Source organism: Eulemur rufifrons, chromosome 2, assembly GCF_041146395.1.
Source record: "Eulemur rufifrons isolate Redbay chromosome 2, OSU_ERuf_1, whole genome shotgun sequence".
NCBI lineage: Eukaryota > Metazoa > Chordata > Mammalia > Primates > Lemuridae > Eulemur > Eulemur rufifrons.
The window spans coordinates 125,897,454-125,910,027 of record NC_090984.1 but is presented as its reverse complement, the minus strand read 5'-3'; the positions used below and the strand labels follow the sequence as shown (position 1 = coordinate 125,910,027).

Here is a 12,574-nt window from a genome sequence, read left to right as displayed (position 1 = left end):
CCGGGCGCGGAGCCTCCGTGCTCCGGGGAGGCAGGGGGCGGAGCCTCGCGCCGGGACTTCCGCTCAGGCAGGGCCCGCCCCGCTAGTTCCGCTTCCGGCTGCGCGGCGCGTGTGCCCTGCGCTCTGCCTCGCGGGCGGGCGGGGCGCTGGGTCCTCCCCGGCGTCTCTGCGGGCCCGGGCGGGAGGAAGCGCCTGGCAGGGGCGCGGCCCGGGGAGGGCCCTCGGGTTTGTCTTGTGGCATCAGCACCTACGGTGGCCCCGCGGTCCCGAGCGTGGCAGACGAGAGTCTGCTCCCCGAACAGCTGCTCACGTCCATCTTGTTTTGCAGCCGAAAAGAAAACGAGCAGCACGTGCTCTAGAAGCCGAACGTGCACAGCGAGCCGCGCCGGGCCGCGTGGTCGGGTCCCCTGGGAGCGACAGCCCAGCAGAGCCGCAGCCCCGCGGCTGGCCCGGGGACCAGCGGAGGGGAGGGCGGCAGTGGGCCGGGCTGCAGGGTGGGGTGGCCCCGCGTTGTCTTGGACAGTGGCCGCCAGGCCATGACTGGGGACCGAGAGCCCCTGCCCCAAGAGGGCTGGCTGCTCCAGGACCGAGGTCCGAGGAATGCACACACCTCACACACATGCACCACTCGCCACCTCATGGCCACAGGCTGTCACATAGCTTTGGCTTCTAGTCATCCTTTAAGGGGACAAAGTGCTTTTCCATGTACCCTCAGAACAGCTCCGTGAGGTAGGTAGCAGAAATGCCACCGCCCTGTTTAACCAGTGGAGAAACTGAGGCACAGGGGGTGAGCACAGCCCAGGTCTATGTCTGCCTGACTGCCCTGGCGCGAGGTATGGTGTGGTGGGTGGGCCATGTGGCTCTCAGCTGCAGGACAGACGGACAGCTGGGCTCTGCAGGCTGGGGGTGCACGGGGACCCCCAGCTGCTGCCTGGAGGCTCTGCCCATGTTCTCCCCTCACGTGGGCAAGGATGGAGCCATGGAACCCAGTGGGGCACGTGTGGGCCAGGGCTCCAGAAAAGGGGCCTCCCACAGCCCCACGGGGGCCCCTTCCTCTAAAAGCTTCTCCAAGGCTAAAGCCAAGTCAAGGGAGTTTTCACCATCTCTTTTCTACCAAGTGTGACCTTTGGGAAAGAAACCAGATGAGCAGAAAAACAGGCCCTGCTGCCCAGCAGAAGGGCCTGCAGGGATGAGAGGGCAGGGCGCTTGTTTGTGAGCACAGCGGCAGGTGGTGGCCATAAACCCGGCCTGGACCCCTACCCAGGCCCTTCTCGGGACAGGGGCAGGGCCTGGAGCCAGGATTCAGAGGGGCCTTCCCTCCAGGTGGGGCCTCAGGCCTCCAGTCCCAGGTGGAGCAACGAGTGTGACAAGGAGGGCCCTTTGCTGGGGTCCTGCTCTCGCCCTAGGAGGCCTCACCATGGACACAATGACTCTGTCCAGCCATGGGGGGGGGGCGGGAGAGCAGGTAGGTCGCAGGTGAGAAAAGTGGGCCGTCTCTCACCCCAGAGGGTGGGCACTCATCGGTGGCCGCCTGTTCTCAGCCTGCCCTGCATGTGGCACTGTTTTCTGAGCGCAGCCTCGTGCAGCTCTCCATCCTGGGAAACTAGGCCGGCCCAGAAGCCCCCAGGTGAGCCACCAGTGTCCCTGACGGCCACAGCTCTCAAGGGGATAAGAGCGGGGCAGGCTCTTCACATGGAGACCCGGGGTGCAGGCTTGCCAGGGAGGCAGGACTGAGGAAGCGCCCCTCCCCCGTGGGTTGGTGGGGGCAGCACATCCGGCGGTCAGGATGCCCCTCCCCCACTGTGTGGGAAGGCAGGTGCCACCCAGGATGTGACGCAAAGCAAAACAATGCTCTGAGGAGTGAGACCTGGCAAGGGGGTACGTGGCTGCAAGCCTGCTCTAAAGTGCCAGCCTCTCTGCTCAGGCCACCCTGCTCAAGCCGTCCCTGGCCACATCATTCCTGCAGATGACACACACACACCTGGTGCACACACATGCACCACAACCCCGAACCTCAACCCACACGGCCAGCCCTGGACGTTCCCAGAGAGCAGTGGGGCCGAGGGTAGCACGGGAGGACTCGGCCGGGTGCGGGGCCTCCACCTGCGCCAGCTGCCTGTTTCCTGGGCTGGACTCTGGGACACTTGCTGGGGCCACCTAGGGCCTTGGAGGCCCTGAGCTTGTTAAACCAGGCAGCGTGGAAGCATTAAGCACAGCCAGAAGGCGCCGGAAGGTGTGAGGCTGGTGGGCAGGCGTCTGCTGGCTCTGCCCAGCCCCAAGCGGACTTCAGAAGAGCAACATGTTTGGCAGCTACATTATAACATGTATTTAAAAGCATTAAAAATATCTGCTACTATAAAACCTCCGCCACGAGGCTGGAGTTTATTGGGAACCACGAGTGGGCGGTGCTGGGGGCATCTCTCAGGCGGGCAGGGGCCCGGGGCCCAGGGCTGGGCTGACTGGCCTCCGAGGCTTACTCAGGACGTCCCCCATCAGGGGACTGAGTGGGCCCTGGGCTCCTCGGCATCTGGCCACCGAGCTCCAGGGCCGGTGCCTGAGCCGGGCCCCCTGAGGAAGTAGCGTCTTGGCTTCCAGGAAGGGCAGGACAGGCAGGCAAGACCCCCAGGCTGGTGGGGCTCTGGTGGCTCCTGAGGCCAGCACACCTGCCACGACTCAAGCTCGGCACTGTCCGTCTGGCCTCCCGGCCCCCGCTGGAGCTTTCTGGTTAACAAGCAGAGCGGTCACTCGGCTCCCAGCAGGGAGCTCCCCGTTAGTTTCCAGGTTGTGAGCACATTCAGACTTAAGACTGTTTGTCTTTGTGTTTTTAAGTGTTTGTCTCTGTTGTAAACTGAAATGTTAGCAGAAACGCAGCTGGGCCCTCCTGGTGCAGCGGCCGCCTTGGGGCCGAACTCGGGCCCCTCGGCCGTCTTGCGCGGGCCCCTCGGTGGGCGGAGCTAGACAGTGGCCTTGGAGTGTCCGAAGATGCAGATGGGGAAGTGCTTCACGTGGGAGGACCACTGGGCGGCCAGCTGGAAGAACTTGACGTCGCTGCACTCCACACCGTCGATGAGGACTGCGGGAGAGGGCTGCCTGACCGCCCGCCCGCCAGACCTGCCCGGCCACCTGGCAGGGTAGCACCTGGATGGGTGGGCGTGCCAGCTGGGGCGCAGGGTGAGGAGGAGCCCGCTGCCAGAGGCACCAACACCCTCGGGGGTGCCCTGCCCCCCCACTTCTCAGCCACGGTGGGCCTGGGTCCCAGGGCTGCTTGTCCACATCCACCCCCCGCGCTCGGCAGGTGCCGGGATGAGGCACCACACACCCAAACGCTCTCACTTAAAACAGAGTCCGCCTGGGGAGGCCAGGCAGCCTCCACCTTGAGGGCATCAGACTTGAGCTCATAATAAAAGGAGAACCCCGAGAGCTCCATTTCTGAATCAATTGCCTGCAGAACAGCTTCTCTACAAACACTGAAACACACAAATCAATCTTTTAGAAAAGCAGAAAGGATTGAGAAATTCTTTCTCGGAATGTGAAAAGCTGCTGGCTGCACACCAGTGCCGTAGCAGGGTGTGCCGAGGCCGTCAGCACCACACACAGCGGCAGCTCCTGTGGGGGTTTTGTGTTTTTTTGTTTTTTGAGAAAAGGTCTCTGTCGTCCCCCAGGCTGGAGTGCAGTGGTGTGATCATAGCTCACTGCAGCCTCCAACTCCTGAACTCAACTGATCCTCCTGCCTCGGTCTCCTAGTCCCCTGGGACTACAGGTGCTGTCAGTGCACCCAGCTAGTTTTTTAAGGTTTGTAGAGATGAGCTCTTGCTATGTTGCCCAGGTGGTCTCAGACTCCTGGCCTCAGTGGTCCTCCTGCCTCGGCCTCCCAAAGCGCTGGGATTACAAGCATGAACCACTGTGCCTGGCTGTGTGGGAAATTTTTAAAAGCACCTCAAGTCTGCTCTGGTCTCCTTTTGTATCTTACAGACAGAACGCAGGGGCCCCGGGTGGAGGGCCCATGCTCGCGTGGGCCCCGTGCTCACCCCGCAGCATGTTCTGCTGGTGCTTGGCCGTGCATATCAGGCGGCTGATGCCCTCGATGCACTGGCTTTTGGACTCCACGTCCTTGTCCTTTGTCTTCTTGGGCAGAAACATCACTAGGAGGAAAAGGCCTGGCCGTCGTCTCGTTGCTCCTGCGGGGCCAGGCTGGCCAGAGCCCCTGTGCGGCACGGGGGCAGCGCAGCGGCCCGAGGGGGAGGGAGAGCTGCAGGGGCTCTGCCAGCCGCAGCCTCGGACCCCCGCTCATGGGGGAGCTGCCCTCTTGCCGGGGCCCTGGCTGGAAGTGGCCCCAGACCCTCAGCGCCCTGGGGGCTCGTACTTCCTGCTGCTGCCTGCACTGGGCCCGCCCATCCGCCCCCACCTGCCACTCCGCCGGCCTGCCTCACCCTTCTTGTTCTTCTCCTTGGTGACCACGGTCATGGACATGGTGGGCGTGGCCGTGGCCTCGCCACTGCTGGGCAGCCGGCTGACCTGGAGGGACCGGAAGGTGCACTTGAGTGTGCTTTTGGCAGCGGGCAGGTCCTTCTTCTCCGCATCTCTCTTCCTGTCTGCGGGCTGCGCGGCCGTCCAGTAGTCCACCTGCAGCCCCATCAGCTCGGCACCGACACCCTGGCTGGGAAGGCAGAGGGGGGTGCTCACAGATGCTCCCCAGTCGCTGGTCCTGAGGATGCGGTGTCACTGTCCCTGTCACAGGCCACAAGTGACAGCCAGCACCCAGCCCAACTTCCCAGTCTGCCGAGGGGAGTCAGGTGCTTAGAGCAGGCTCTGTGGAGCCACCTGCATGTCCGGGTCACCCAGGAGTGTCCCGCACAAATTGCAGGGTGCCTGGAGGCAGAGTGGCAGCTTAGGGGCCGCCCACAAGCTCCCAAGCTGCCCCTGGGAGTCTGGGGGGCCCAGGTGATCCAGCCCCTCGAGAGGCACAGCCTGGTGCGAGCCCTGGACGTGCACGGCTTGGCTTAGTTTCGGTCAGTTCTGCTGCAGAGGCCTGGGGGCCTGGGGGGGGCCTGAGCACGGCTGTCAAGGCTGAGGACTGGAGACCCCATCTCCTGTACCTCTCGCCCTCGACCCCTTCTTTAAAAGCCCCGACTGGTGGTTTCTGTGCCCAGCGCTGCTCAGTGGGAGGCACCTGAGCCCACCTGGCTGTGTGGCAGGAGACGGCTGGCCGGGCCAGGCCATCCTGCAAAGCCCAGGCAGCACCTCCGCCTGCCCATGCCCCGGGGCCGACAGCCAGGTGCCTCGGGGCGGGGGGCCGTGACTTGGGGACTGGATGACAGGCAGGCAGCAGCACGGGGTGGGGGGTCGGGCGAGTAAAGAGAACTGAGCCCCCTCCGGGTCCTTTACCTGGGGGAGGACAGGCCCCCGCTCACCGACGGGGAGGAAGGCGGGGTGGGCGAGGCCTCCTTGGCCGCGGGAGAGGTGGACGGTGGGGTGGAGGACAGCACGCCAGGGCCCGAGGGGGCTGCATCGTCCGAGTCTCCTTTGGGAGGAGTCACAGGGGAGGGGTGAGCCCACCCACTGCTCTGCCCAGGCAGCCCCAGGCCCTCGGGACCAGGAGGGGACAGGGAGGCCAGGCAGCCCCTCAGGCTGGCAAGGCAGGTCCCCAGGTGGCCCGTGTGGAGGCGCGAGTCTCACATTCTCCTCCTCGGCCTGGGAAAGCTGCCCGGCCTGCCTTGGCGCGGGGGCCTCGTGAGGACGGCGGCTGCTCCCCGCAGGGCCACCCCCCGCAGGGCCACCCCCCTCACCACGGGAGCCACTCCCCCCCAGAGCAGGCCCCCCCGATGGGCCACTGCCACCAGGGGCTGCTGCCCCGTGCTGAGCAAAAGCACCACGGCGAGGCCAGGGACGGGGCTGCTGTCGGGCCACAGGGCCAGGCTAGTCCTCAGGACAAGAGGACAGTGCTCCCAGGGCTCAGGGCACCCACGAGGGCGCTGGGACCACCCGACCCGAGGGCCTCAGGGTGGGACGGGGTTACCTGACGTGGCCGAGGACGGCTCCACAATTCCAACCTTCACAACCTAGAAAGCAACAGGCGCCAGCTGGTGGCAGCCTCGGGGGTGTCAGCCAGCCCCCACGCCCTACCCGGCTGGGCTCCAGCCTCGGGGCGCAGACGCAGGCAGGCTCCTGCCTCCCCACAGCTGCCCGGCCACCATGCCCACGACACAGGTGCTGCCGGCGTGGAGCCGGTCCCACCCCCTCCGTCCAGCTCAGGCCAGCACGAGGGGTAGACCAGGCTCAGGACGCTCGGTCTCAGCAGGAGGGACTGTCCTCTCCCAGTGGCAGACCATGTGCCCGTGTGACTGGGCAGGCCCAGCTGTCCAGCAAGACCAGGACGCTGGCAGGAGGGACAGGCACAGCCAAGGCCCGGCTCAGAGGCAGGTGCCACTCCAAAAGCTGTGGGCCAGTGGGGACAGGGCCCCAGACCTGCCAGGTGCAGTGTGGGAGCCGCTGGCCACAGGTGGCTGTGCGAATTTCAGGTGAGCTACAAAGACAAGCTGGACCTTGCCCCATGGTGATGTCTTGAGAGCCCGAGAGCACAGGCGCTGGCACCGCACAAGCTCCCTGGGCCAGGCTGCCCTTGATGGGCTCACCCCTCCCAGAGGCCAGCAGACCCTGCACCAGGGACTCGACCATGGCACGGTGCACAGAAGACCCCTGTGCACTGATGGGGACACTAAGGCCCTAAGTCCCTGCCCCCACCTGGTGGCCTGTCGGCCGGGCTGCCTGATGGGCTCCACAGCCCACACCTTAGCTGAACAAAAGACACACAACAGGACAAAAAGACGGGCAGGAGACGGGCTGTGGACACTCAGCTGGCAAGAAAGGAGCCCTGAAGCCCCCGCAGGGCCGGAACCGAAGCCTCCAGATTTAAGGCCACGACCCCAGACGGGGCAACTGGCCAGGCAGCTGCGCCCGGCCCTGCAGCCCCTGCAGGACACCCCAGCACGAGGCAGCGGAGGGAGGTCTCCTCTCCTGAGGGGCTGGGCCAGGAGCCCCACGCCCAGGGCCGTGCTGAGACCCATACCCTCACCCCTAACCCGATGGGGTCTCTGTTCCCACGTGTCGGCCGCCCGGGCAGAGCTGGGGGCTTCAACGACCCCTGGGCCCACGCTCCATGCAGAGAAGGAAGCCAACTTGAAGACGGAAGCTCAAATTCGTGAGGAAGCTCCTGGAATCCTTCAAGTCAGCACGAAAACATGCTGCTTACAAAAGCCGTCTGGCAGGTTAGTGGTTTCCCGAGCAAGGAGAGCCGCAGTACTCACCCCGACGAAGGGAATGAACTTCTGCGAGGACTCTTCGTCAGGGCTGCGAGAAAGAAACAGAGGTTACACTCTCCATGCGCACCCACCGCAAGCTCTCAGCGTCCTGGGGCGCAGCGCTCTCCCGGCCTGAGGGCTCGCCAGGGGCCCAGCGGCCCAGCCCTCCCCACCCACGGCCTGGCCTGGCCGGGCGTCCCGACCGACACCTGGATCCTTCCAACACACTGCCGTACGGGACACGGGACCCAGGGAGGCCGGCAGCTGGGGGCCGGGGGAGGGGGCGGGAAGGAATTGCGTCTCCCTGCTCCCTGAGGCTCAGGGCCACTGCTTGGGCCCCACCAGCCCGTCACTCCCTGCACAGCAGGGAGAAGGGCCCGGTGCCTGCGCCCCTCGGACTCCTGGAACAGTCTGGGCCTTCTGCAGTGCCTGAGGTTGGCCGCCCCAAAGCCGGGACGTGGAGGTTTTCTCCCAGACGATCTGGGTAACGTCAGCGCCAGTGTGAGAGGTCAGGCCTTTGGCCTTGGTGACAGGGTGGCTGCTACGATCTAACAGAGCGACACCCAAGTGCAGCCTGCAGGCAGGCCCTGCCTGAATGAGCCACCGTGCTCAGCACTGGTGGAGGCTCTGTCTGGACTTGGCAGCCTGTCACAGCTGTCCTGGGAGTGCCGCCCAGGGCCCAAGGCAGGGGGCAAGAACTTCAGAGAGGACGGGTCTGTCTTCCTTCTCTGGTGCACACGGCCCAAGCAGGGCTAGCCCGCGGTCCACGTGCACGGCCCCCATGACCAGTCCTCACTGCGGCCTGGGCAGCTCTCCCACGAGACAAGGGCCCTGCTCTGAGCAGAAGGCTCCATCCGCGGCTCAAGAGCATCTCCCTCCAGGCCCCCGGAAACGTCCACAGGGCAAGGCCGGTCCCGGGCAGTGGCTGGGCAGCTTCCTCCACCTTCTTCCCCTCCTGGGCCTTGGAGGCCCCCCGTGGCCTGCACTTGGGGACAGAGGTGCCTGCCGCCCTCCGTCCTTGGGCAGACCGTGTTGGCAGCTGGCACTGTCTCCAGGGGCAGTTCTGCCAGGCCCATTTCTTCTGTCTCATTTCCCCAAGCTGTGGACTCTGAGCAGCGAGTGGCGCTCCTGCAGACGGGGACTCTGGCACCTGCACACAGTGCCACCAGAGCTGGCAGAGGGCCAAGGGACTGTGTGCACACCAGAGCTGGCAGAGGGCCAAGGGACGGGGCTTCTCCTGGGTCCCAGGCCACAGGCGCCACTCTGGGACAGTCTTGCTCTGGGACAGTCCTGGGCCGGGCACAGAGTGTGGTCAGGGCGTCCCCTGCAGGAAGTCGGCCTGAGGAGGGCACGGTGGGCCGAGCGTGGCCGCCTGCCTGGGCACCGGCTCCCAGGACCAGCAGCCCCGTGGGGCAGAGGCTGTGGCCACAAGCTAAACAAGTGGCCTTCACCCCAGGACCGGCCCAGAACACACGCCCAGCGTGCAGCCCTCCGAGGCTGATGCTAGCAGGGGTTCCCATCCTACGGCAGCCAGCAGGGCCTGCCCTCCTCGGGCGCCCGGGACTCCAGACCCGTAGCGGAGCCCCGGCTCCTCCCGCTCCCCGTCCGGAAGCCAGTGCCCTTGGGGGAAGCCAGTGCCCTTGGCGGCAGCCGCGTGTGGATCCTGTCCGTGCCGCCGTAGAGGCCCAGACCCAGCCTCCCTTCGCTGCTGGGAGAACAGAGTTGAAAGACGTTCTCCTCCTCCATTTCAAATGACGTGACAGGCTGTGAACCCCGACCCCACGCCCACCCTGGCCGTGCCCAGGGAGGCTGGCAGGAGTGCTCCGGCGAGGCCATCGACGTGGGGTCCCACTGTCCTCGTCAGGCAGTTCTGGCCTGAGCCCCTCCAGCCACAAGAGGTCACAGAGGGCAGGTAGGCAGCTGCCGGTCCCCAGTGGATGGGCAGCCCCGACCCCCCGGGGCCACCACCCTCTGCCGAGCCAGACCCCCCAACACACAGCAGAGCGGCCCCCCGTCCATGCTCTGCTCTGCGGGCCGATTCGGGAGCCGCACGACACAGGACGCTGCTGGGACTCCAAAGCCAAGCTGTGCCTCGGGCCATGCAGACAGCACCCAGCACTGGACACGGGACGGCGTGACAGGGGTGACACCGCTGGCTTTGAGACCCCCACCCGGAACCTGGGCGCGGGGAGGGGCTGCCAAGGCCTCCGCGTGCCCGAGGGGGGCAGGGCAGTCGGAAGTCTGGCTCGAGGGAACCCCGGGCAAGGAGGGCACAGACGCCGGGGCTGCTCTGCGTGGCCCAGGGGCACGGCCCAGACACCCGAGAGGCCCTTCCGCCTCCTCGAACCGGCCCTGACCTCAGTCCCGGGCAGTCTGTGCTGGGGGCGGGTGGGGTGGGGACGCCCTGCAGATGCTCCCAGGGCTGAGCCCAGGCCAGAGAGGGGCCGGCAGGTGCCAGCTGGGACTCTGCACAGGCTCCCTGCCACGAGGGCTGAGCCCTCTGCCCACCCTCTCCCGGTGCCCGGCTGAGCACTCCGGGTGGACGGAGGCGTTTCCCAAACCCGGCAATGGCTGCCACTGCCCCTCTGGCACCCTGGGCCTTCACCCGGCTCTGTCCGGTGCTCCCGCCCACCACCACCCGGGGCGCTGGTGTCACCACTGTCACGCGGAGGCAGGGGTGGGGACACGGGGGAGCAGATGCCAGGGTCCCCTGCAGCCCTGGCTTGCCACTCGGAGGGCGAGAAGCGGCGGCCTGGGCACCCAGGCATGCTGCAGGCTGACGGGCGGGGTGGGGCGCGGAGCCCCCCGGGCTGGTCTTTCTCCCACCTGCCGAGGCTTGTTTAGCAGGACTGACGGGGCCCAGGCAGCTCCGCAGCTGCGACAGCCCGGCCGGCAGCACGTCCAGCGAGGAGCCCCCAGACCCAACTACCCTGTGCTGGGGGGCGGGGGGGCAGCTCTTCCCAGGACAGCGAGCGACTTGGGACACGGAGCAGGGACACAGGGCAGAGAACGAGCCCCAGGTAGGGCGGGCGCTGGCTGCACGTGTGGCAGGACACACCTGGCCAAGGAACAGGGGGCTCCTGTGTGAACGGACAGCTGAGAGCTGGGGCGGCTGCACGCGGCTCGAAACACACGAGCTTCGGAGGGCAGAGCCGTCTCAGGGCGAGAGCACTCCGCCCGTTGGCGAGTCTCAGGGGTCTGCCCGCCCCCCGGGTAACCACCAAGGACGCTGGAGAGGGCTCCCGGGCCCCATGTGCCTGGGGGAGGCCCCTCTGTGGGGTGGCAGGTGGCTTGAGGGACAGCCACCGACCGATGCCTCTCCCTGGACCGGGGCCTCAGCCCCTCGCCTCGACGTCCCCGTGTGTCCCCTCCCGGGGCTGCCGGCAGGCTGGCAGGGTGAGGCGCTGGGAGCACAGCTGGTGGTTGGCAGCTCCCTGTGAGAGGAGGCGGCACGGCCTGGCCTCCAGACACAGGGACTCGCTGAGGGGCTGGCGCTGGCCACCGCTCGGACGGAAGCCCTGGGTGGAAATGGGAGGCCTGCGCGGCCACCCCGGGCTGCAGGGCCCAGCCAGCACACGGCCCGGCACGGGGACAGAGGGCCCACCCGCAGCTCTGCCTCAGCGCGAGGGGCGGGACCCCAGGAAAAGGGTCTGCGTCTACTGTTCAGGGCACGGGGACCCTCGCCTGACAGGGCCACCTCTCCTGCTGCCCTCGTGGCTCCCAAGGCCTGAGTCCCAGCTCGGAGAAAGGTGTCGGAGGAGGGACGCGGGCGGTGACTGCTAAACAAGCCCCAAAGACCAGCCTGGGACAGACAGGGCGGGAGCAGACCAGAGCCGTACCTTAGGGTAAAGTCAAAATGAAAATGCTTTTTCCTTTTCAGAAAGCCACCAAAAGAGAAAACACAGACACGTTACGAACGCTCTCAGGAGTAGCAAGGGGCCCCAGGCGTCATCGTGGGAGCACCATGGCTCCCGGCCTCCCGGTCTCGGCGACTCTCCACCCGCCTGTTCTGGGGCAGCAGCTGCGAGCCCCCCAAAGTCCCCGTGCGGGGCTGGCACAGCCCCCTCTGCCAGGGAGCACCCCGGAGAGCCAGGCCCACCAGGGAGCTGGACAGCCGTCCCTGTCCCTGTCCCTGCCGACAGAGGCTTAGTTGTGTGTCTCCGTCCAGGGACGACTTGGAGGGTGGATGCCTGGCTACTGGGGGGGGGGGGGGGCCGGGCACCAGGGCGGGACGGGGGGCCTCCAGTCCAGGCTTCCGGCTCTGGAGCACCGTGCTGGCGGGAACGCGAGCTCACCACTCACCAACAGGCTCACGGCCACGGGACCCCCCGGCGCCCCAGCCCAGGAAGCCCGAGTAGTGGGAGGGACGTGCTCAGGCTGGGGGCTGGGCCACTGCCGCCTGGGGGCCCCCGACAGCTGCCGACTTTTCATCGCCAGAGACCTCAACGTGCACAGAAACAGGGAGAGCCCTGCACACACCCTGCCTGTCTTAACTCCGATTCGGGGTGAGCGAGCACGCGGCTTGCTCGGGGCTTCTCCAGGCCGGCACAGGCCTCTGTCCACAGCCCTCCTGGGCCGAGACTGGCCGTGGGGAGGCCACAGAGGGTGGGGGGCTGGCGCCTGCCCTGTGCCCAGCCCGGGCCCACCGCGTTACCTCTTCTGCTTGTAGGTCAGCATGGCCTCGGCGATGGGCAGCTGGTGCGCGCAGTTGGCCCCCGCGATGTACTGCGTGATGCGCGACACGATGTCCGGCGTGTCCTGCGCTGCAGGAGGAGGGGGTGGTGGGGGTTGGCCGCAGCCACTGGGCACGGCGCCAGCCAGGGCTCTGGGAGGGTCGGGGACACCACGAGCACCTCTGCCTCCCAGGGGCCAGCTCAGGGATCCTCTGCCCTCCACCCTCAAGGTGGTCCCACGGCCAGGGCGGCAGGGCCCCCTCCCCCTCCCCAAACAGGCCCCACTTTCTCCAACGAGCTCTGAGGCTCAGACAGGGGAGAGGGAGGTGTCCCGGCTGGGGACCCCCCAGCCCATATGCCATGGCTTCCCTGAGGCAGCAGAGAGTCCGGGGGATGAGGGGCCCCGCAGTGGAGGTGCGGAGGGTGAACGGAGGGTCGGCCCCGCCCTGGCCGGTCCCGGCCTCACCGGCACTCTGGGCCTCCAGCTTGCTGAACAGGTCCCTCCAGGCCAGGTCCTGGAAGAAGTTGTTGTAGCGGTAGTCCACGGAGCCCAGGTACCTCGCCACGGGGTGGGAGCCTGCGTGCCCAGGGAGCGCCGTCACC

At 66.9% G+C, this 12,574-nt stretch overlaps 1 protein-coding gene across 4 annotated transcripts in view; it reads right to left on the bottom strand.

Annotated features, from left to right (window-relative positions):
* Nucleotides 1-2,323: 2,323 nt before the first annotated feature.
* PACS2 (phosphofurin acidic cluster sorting protein 2) overlaps nucleotides 2,324-12,574 on the bottom strand; it is a 64,278-nt gene continuing 54,027 nt past the window's right edge. For 2 of the 4 annotated variants that reach the window (XM_069490857.1, XM_069490868.1), the window contains exons 17-24: nucleotides 12,438-12,548; nucleotides 11,953-12,061; nucleotides 7,305-7,347; nucleotides 6,017-6,059; nucleotides 5,386-5,521; nucleotides 4,431-4,657; nucleotides 4,029-4,142; nucleotides 2,324-3,073 (exon numbers count right to left, since the gene is read on the bottom strand). In XM_069490857.1, coding sequence (XP_069346958.1) covers nucleotides 2,955-3,073; nucleotides 4,029-4,142; nucleotides 4,431-4,657; nucleotides 5,386-5,521; nucleotides 6,017-6,059; nucleotides 7,305-7,347; nucleotides 11,953-12,061; nucleotides 12,438-12,548 — 902 coding nt within the window. In that variant the 3' untranslated portion in view covers nucleotides 2,324-2,954. Of the gene's footprint in view, nucleotides 3,074-4,028; nucleotides 4,143-4,430; nucleotides 4,658-5,385; nucleotides 5,522-6,016; nucleotides 6,060-7,304; nucleotides 7,348-11,137; nucleotides 11,171-11,952; nucleotides 12,062-12,437; nucleotides 12,549-12,574 lie in introns of those variants that run through there. The other 2 variants (XM_069490862.1, XM_069490874.1) reach the window with 2 other exon arrangements.